The sequence below is a fragment of the Triticum urartu genome, chromosome 3 (assembly GCF_003073215.2).
Source record: "Triticum urartu cultivar G1812 chromosome 3, Tu2.1, whole genome shotgun sequence".
Classification (NCBI taxonomy): Eukaryota; Viridiplantae; Streptophyta; class Magnoliopsida; order Poales; family Poaceae; genus Triticum; species Triticum urartu.
The window spans coordinates 252,467,178-252,473,602 of record NC_053024.1 but is presented as its reverse complement, the minus strand read 5'-3'; the positions used below and the strand labels follow the sequence as shown (position 1 = coordinate 252,473,602).

The window sequence follows — 6,425 nt, the reverse complement described above, 5'->3', positions numbered from 1 at the left end:
AGAAGCAAAAACTTAGGATCAACTGATACTAACCGATAGTTGTTGAAGAAGAAAGGTGGGATGCCAACCGGGGCATCCCCAAGCTTAGACGCTTGAGACTTCTTGAGATATTATCTTGGGGTGCCTTGCGCATCCCCAAGCTTGAGCTTTTGTGTCTCCTTAATTCCTCTCATATCACGGTCTCCCTAAATCCCAAAAGCTTCATCCACACAAAACTCAACAAGGACTCGCGAGATAAGTTAGTATAAACCATTGCCAAAACCTTATCATACTCTACTGTAGCAAATCACTAAAATTATTATTCAACATTGCATACTAAATGCCTCTGTATATTTAATAGTACTATCCTCAAATAGAATCATTAAAGAAGCAAACATATGCAAACAATGCAAACATAACAGCAATCTGCCTAAACAGGATAGTCTGTAAAGAATGCAGCAACATCCATACTTCCCTAGCTCCAAAAATTATGAAAGAAAATTACCACTATAGTAAATTTATCGGAGCTTAATATGCAAAAGGTTTCAACATTTTATCACATTCTGACTTTTCTAGGCAATTATTGCAACAGCGGTAAACTTTCTATTTTCAAACAGCAATATGTGGACTTCTAACATAGGCATAGTAAAGGCTATCAATGCCACTTTATTGAAATAAAAGAGCAAGACATTGTATAACACCCACAATGCGGCTATATCTCCCACGTGTCGGAGCACGACTTAGAGGCATAACCGCATACTAGGCATGTCACAAGAGGGGTAATCTTTACACATCCCATGTACTGAATAAGAAAGGGGTAAAGAGCTGGCTTACAATCACCACTTCACACAATACATAAATATAGAATTACATCATCCAGAATACAATCAAGGTCCGACTACGGAACCAAAATAAAAGAAGACAACCCCTAATGCTAGATCCCCGATCGCCCCAACTGGGCTCCTCTGCTGATCAACTGAAACGGAACATCACAACGAACACGTTCTTCATCGAGCTCCTCCTTGAGCTCGGTTGTGTCACCTGCAACTGGTATCATCGGCACCTGCAACTGGTTTTGGAAGTAATTTGTGAGTCATGGGGACTCAGCAATCTCACACCCTCGCGATCAAGACTATTTAAGCTTATGGGTAGGAAAAGGAGGTAGTGAGGTGGAGCTGCAGCAAGCACTAGCATATATGGTGGCTAACTTACGCAAATAAGAGCGAGAAAAGAAGCAAAGCACGGTCGTAAACTAGAAGTGATCAAGAAGTGATCCTGAAACTACTTACGTTCAAGCATAACACAACAACCGTGTTCACTTCCCGGACTCCGCCGAGAAGAGACCATCACGGCTACGCACACGGTTGATGCATTTTAATTAAGTTAAGTGTCAGGTTTTCTACAACCGGATATTAACAAATTCCCATCTGCCCATAACCGCGGGCACGACTTTCGAAAGTTCAAAACCCTGCAGGGGTGTCCCAACTTAGCCCATCACAAGCTCTCACGGTCAACGAAGGATATTCCTTCTCCCAGGAAGACCCAATCAGACTCGGAATCCTGGTTACAAGACATTTCGATAATGGTAAAACAAGACCAGCAAGACCACCCGCTGTGCCGACAAATCCCGATAGGAGCTGCACATATCTCGTTCTCAGGGCACACCGGATGAGCGCTCCGTACAGCTAAAACCAAACCCCGAGCTTCCCCGAGTGGGGTGCTGCAAAGGACTCTAGTTTGGACCAACACTCAGAGGAGCACTGGCCCGGGGGGGTTAAAATAAAGATGACCCTCGGGCTCCGGAAACCCAAGGGAAAAAAGGCTAGGAGGAAAATGGTAAAACCAAGGTTGGGCCTTGCTGGAGGAGTTTTATTCAAGGTGAACTGTCAAGGGGTTCCCATTATAACCCAACCGCGTAAGGAACGCAAAATCAAGGAACATAACACCGGTATGACGGAAACTAGGGCGACAAGAGTGGAACAAAACACCAGGCATAAGGCCGAGCCTTCCACCCTTTACCAAGTATATAGATGCATTAATTAAAATAAGAGATATTGTGATATCCCAACATATCCATGTTCCAAACATGGAACAAACTTCATCTTCACCTGCAACTAGCAACGCTATACGAGGGGCTAAGCAAAGCGGTGACATAGCCAAACAACGTTTGCTAGGAAAGGTGGGTTAGAGGCTGACATGGCAAAATGGGAGGCATGATATAGCAAGTGGTAGGTATCGCGGCATAGCAATAGAGGGAGCAACTAGAAAGCAAAGATAGAAGTGATTTCGAGGGTATGGTCATCTTGCCTGAAGAAGACAAACGGACGTGGTCGAACGGATCCTCACAAACGCGACGTTAATGGAACCAACCCGAAGAAGCAACACCGGAAAGAAGCAAACCACATAGTAAAACATCCACCACATAAACATGGCATGATGCACAACCAAGTATGATGCATGTCCGGTTTAATGATTCATGGCATGGCAAAGTGCACAAGCAAAACTACAAGTTAAGTGCAGCTCAATATGCAACGAGTTGCATATTGACGAAACACCACAACAAGTTATTTAGTTCGATCTCATTTATGTACCCAACAATATTAAATGTTGATTAACATGGCAAGAGGTGAAGCAAATGAAAACTACCTATCTAGGCAAGTTTAAATGAGGCCGGAACAACAAGCAACAAGTCCGAAAACTCCTCATGTGCAAATTTTAAGGTTTGGTACTGTTCTGCCCTAAACCATATTTTAGAGTTTTTAAACATGCAAAGTGATGCCACCATGTTAAATTAGACATTTTTCTACCCCATTTACATATAAAGATTATTAAATTTAGAGCTACGGTTAAATAGTTATGAATTAAATCATTTTAGCATGGTATATGGGCAAAAATTACACAAACAGCATTTTAAACATTTTAAACATGGATGAAAATGACATATTATGAAACTACACAAAATTCTAAGCACTTTCATGTTAAGTTTGTTTAAATCTGATGCACGGTTATTTAGGTGTGAGCATTTTTAAAATGATGGCATATTCTGTAATTATGCATGTGAAGGAAAATTAGTAAATTCGCAGAACTAAAAAAAACATCTATGGGCCGAATCTGGTGCAAGTTGGGCCAACTGAAAAAAAAAACAAAAGGGGCGCTGCTGGGGGGTGTCTCACCATGGGCCAAGGTCCAGTCAGTGGAACAGGCCGGCGGATCTGGCGGCCCACGGCGATGGCAAAGTAGAGGAGGGCGCTGGGCCTTGCAGCCGCGACATGGTCGTGGCCCAGTCAACCTCGCGGTCAACCGGTGCATCCGGATCGATCAGGCGCCCGTCGTCTTGCTCGTGCAAGAGCGAAACAAGGAGGTGGCGCGGGACTAGGTGCGATGCAGGGAGATGGAGGTCATCGGCGGCACTTGGCTTCGGGGACGGCTGGATCCAAGCAAGAGGCGTCGAGGGCAGGTGGTTCTGGCCGGAGGCAAGGCCCTGACGGGGCGACCTCCTGCAGCAGAAGGCGGCAGCAGCGGCTGTGTCAAAACAGGCTCGCGAGGAGCAAAGGTCCGGCGCGAGCGGCAAGGTGGCTACCTGCAGCGGCGCGGTCCAATGGCAACGGGGACGGCAGGAGGCGGAGAGGCGAGGAACGGAGAAGATGGACGGATCCGAGGCTAAGGCAGCGAAATCCAGCGACGCGGGTGGTGGCTCCCTGGGCATAAGAGAGAAATTAGAGGGAGAGACAGACGCGAGGGAATGAGAGGAGGAGAAGGATGGGCAGAGGCACGGCGACCTGCGATGCTCCGGCGTCGCGCTCACCAGCACGGCGGAGGAGGCCAGGACGGCGAGGTCGTTGGGACCCTGGACGGTGTCGGCTTGAGGAGCTCGGATGGCAGCATCCATAACGGCGAACACAGGAGGCTTGGACGAGCGGGGCGACGACGGAGCGCAAGGAAGCAGGGCCTCAAGAGGGACGCTCGGGGTAGCGGAGGAGGAGAGACGACGTTGCTGCTGGTTCGGTCACCGGTGGCGGCAGCTTGTCGAGGTCGCCGTCGCGAGGTAGTCGAGGAGGCGGGCGTTGAAGCTGGCACGGCGGGGCTGCAAGGACGGGCGCGCTCGGGCAGAGGGGGAAAAGGAAGGAGCTCCAGCGAGGTCCGTCGGGGTGGCTTGGTGGTGTTGGGATCGATGGAGGTGAATCGGGAGGGGAGGTGGAGGCTGCCATTTGGGTGGATGGGGAAAAAACTAAGTGGATCTGGCCAGGATCCCGAGAGGATTTGGAATGGCGGCGGCGAGGAGGAGGAAATTTAGGGTTGCTTTCTATATATATGTTGTTGGATTAGGTTAGGGGGTATTCAGTCCGTTCGATCGTAATCGGGCGGTCGAGAATAAATTGGTTAGGGAGTCCAAATAAAAAAACGGAGATGTTTTGTAAATGTTTGGGGATGAACCGGATCCAACGGTGACGATTGCCCGGGTCGGGTTCGGGACAGCTTCGGACACACGCGAGGGGTCGAAGCATTGTGCAGATAGGGGTTAGGCGAACGAGGTTAAGTGTGTGGTCGGCCTGAGAAGAGAGGGGAGGAATGCAACCCGACATCCGTTTCCGGAGACCGAAAACATCCGACGATAGACCGGCTATATTGCCGCTATAGTTTAACGGTTGGGCATCAAACGGACTCCGAATGCGATGAAACTTGGCAGGCGGCCTACCTACACTATAATAAGACCGCACGCCAACTTTCAACCCAATCTGAGAACATTTTCCGGCCACTTATAAAATACTATCTCGGACATGCCGCGGGCGCGTGCAAGTGTGTCTGGGCTCAGAACGGACAACGGACGGAACTGGGGGAACCCGGACGAATGCAAGTTTTGAAAACATGATGATGCAATTCGGATGATGACATGGCAAGATGAAACACGCAAGCGGAAGACAAGGCAACAACAGCGAATAACTGGAAGACACCTGGCGCGTCGGTCTCGGGGCGTCATAACACTCCACCACTACGAGAGGATCTCGTCCCGAGATTTAGGATGGCACCGGAGAGAAACGAAAGAGGATTAGAAGAGGTGTATCTAAGTTGCTTTTTTGATAAACGAGTGAAACCAAAGAACCTTGAAAAGGTTAAGCCATTTCGAGAAAAGAATACAATGGAGATGAACGAAGTTGAAAACACTCCGTTAGAAAAGAGAAAAGAGGAAGAACAAATTCGGACAGCACTCCAGTTGAAAAGAGATGCAAGACTTGATAAGGCGAAAAGATCTTGCACAGAGGATACAACACTCTCGTTAAATTGATAAGCATGAAAAGAACACGATCCTGACAAAATATGAAGATGGGTTGAAGAGAGCAACATCACAATGCCTCCGGAACAAAAGAATAGAAGTTGGATCGTTGGAAAGGAAAGAGTTGAGAAGAAAATGACATCTTCTACCACAATAGAATTGAGAAGCATCCTTATAAAGAAGTATTGAACGGAGTTGTTGGAAAATCAACAACGAAAATAAAAAGCTGCTTGTGGGCTTATGAAAACATCTCAAAACTTAAGGTGAAATTCTGCCACTAACGAAAACAAGATTGGATTGATAAGAACAAGGATACGAGAGACTTATCTCACCGGGAGGATAAATGAAGAACTTGGGTCATTTATGAGCATCATAGATATCAACAATCCTTAGGGAAAGCTTTAGGTGAAATATAACCCAAGATAACTCCAATGAAGGGATTGATGGGTTGAAAAGATGTCCTGAATGACTGAAAATGATGGATTTAAGATATGTCATTCCGAACAACTTGTGAATCATGAAACACCAAGCAATTGTCAAAATGACGTAACACCACCTCAAAAGATAATGTAGAATGAATTGCACTTCGGAATGCAAGATGAAGAAAACTTGAGCTCCTTTGAAAAGAATCTCAATGAACACTTCGAGAAGGAATTAAATCCTTGCTGAACCATCATGTAGAACCTCCATGAAGAACTCCGGTAACAAAAGGATGATCAAATGAAAGGAAAGAGAGTTGAAAACACAAGGTGAAACCTTGCAATGATTTAGGTGAATCTCCATGGTGATATAATTGAGAGAGCTTGGAATTCTTGAAAAACAAAAGATAAAGCATCTCGAACCGAGAATGTGATATGATGAACCACTCCGGAAAGAAGGAATTGAATTTACTCGATGAAACAAGAATAAGAATTACATTATGCGTATCCTTCACCAATTTAGATTGATGGCAAGCAACGGATTTGGCATACTACTTATTGTCGTTGAAATAATTAAGAGAGATATAGCGCAAGCTTGGGAAACTCTTCAACGAACCACCGGTAGGATTGAAACAACGAATGAATTAATATGATAACCATGGAAGAGAATCTTGAGCAAACCACCATAAGAATTGAAAATGAAAGTATCAAAGGCACAATTCATCGGGAAGAATTTGGAAACACGAATGAAGATA

The 6,425-nt window shown here is 46.0% G+C and overlaps 1 protein-coding gene across 4 annotated transcripts; it reads right to left on the bottom strand.

The window, feature by feature from the left end:
• Nucleotides 1–822: 822 nt before the first annotated feature.
• Nucleotides 823–4,252, bottom strand: LOC125548313. Of its 4 annotated transcripts, XR_007300985.1 has the most exons (3): nucleotides 3,560–4,252; nucleotides 3,153–3,476; nucleotides 823–1,048 (listed from the first exon to the last, which is right to left on the bottom strand). XR_007300985.1 is itself a non-coding variant. In XM_048711958.1 (2 exons), the coding sequence occupies exon 1, from the start codon at nucleotides 3,866–3,868 to the stop codon at nucleotides 3,170–3,172; it is 699 nt and encodes a 232-aa protein (XP_048567915.1). In that variant the 5' UTR covers nucleotides 3,869–4,252; the 3' UTR covers nucleotides 823–1,048; nucleotides 3,153–3,169. The 4 variants fall into 4 exon arrangements, 3 of the variants coding, with proteins under 3 accessions (XP_048567915.1, XP_048567914.1, XP_048567916.1); XM_048711958.1 differs by having other exon boundaries at nucleotides 3,153–4,252; XM_048711957.1 differs by lacking the exon at nucleotides 3,153–3,476.
• Between the last annotated feature and the right edge of the window lie 2,173 nt (nucleotides 4,253–6,425).

Excerpts from the sequence above, each read along its gene's own strand:
- LOC125548313 (XM_048711958.1), bottom strand. The coding sequence starts at position 3,868 with ATGGATGCTGCCATCCGAGCTCCTCAAGCCGACACCGTCCAGGGTCCC.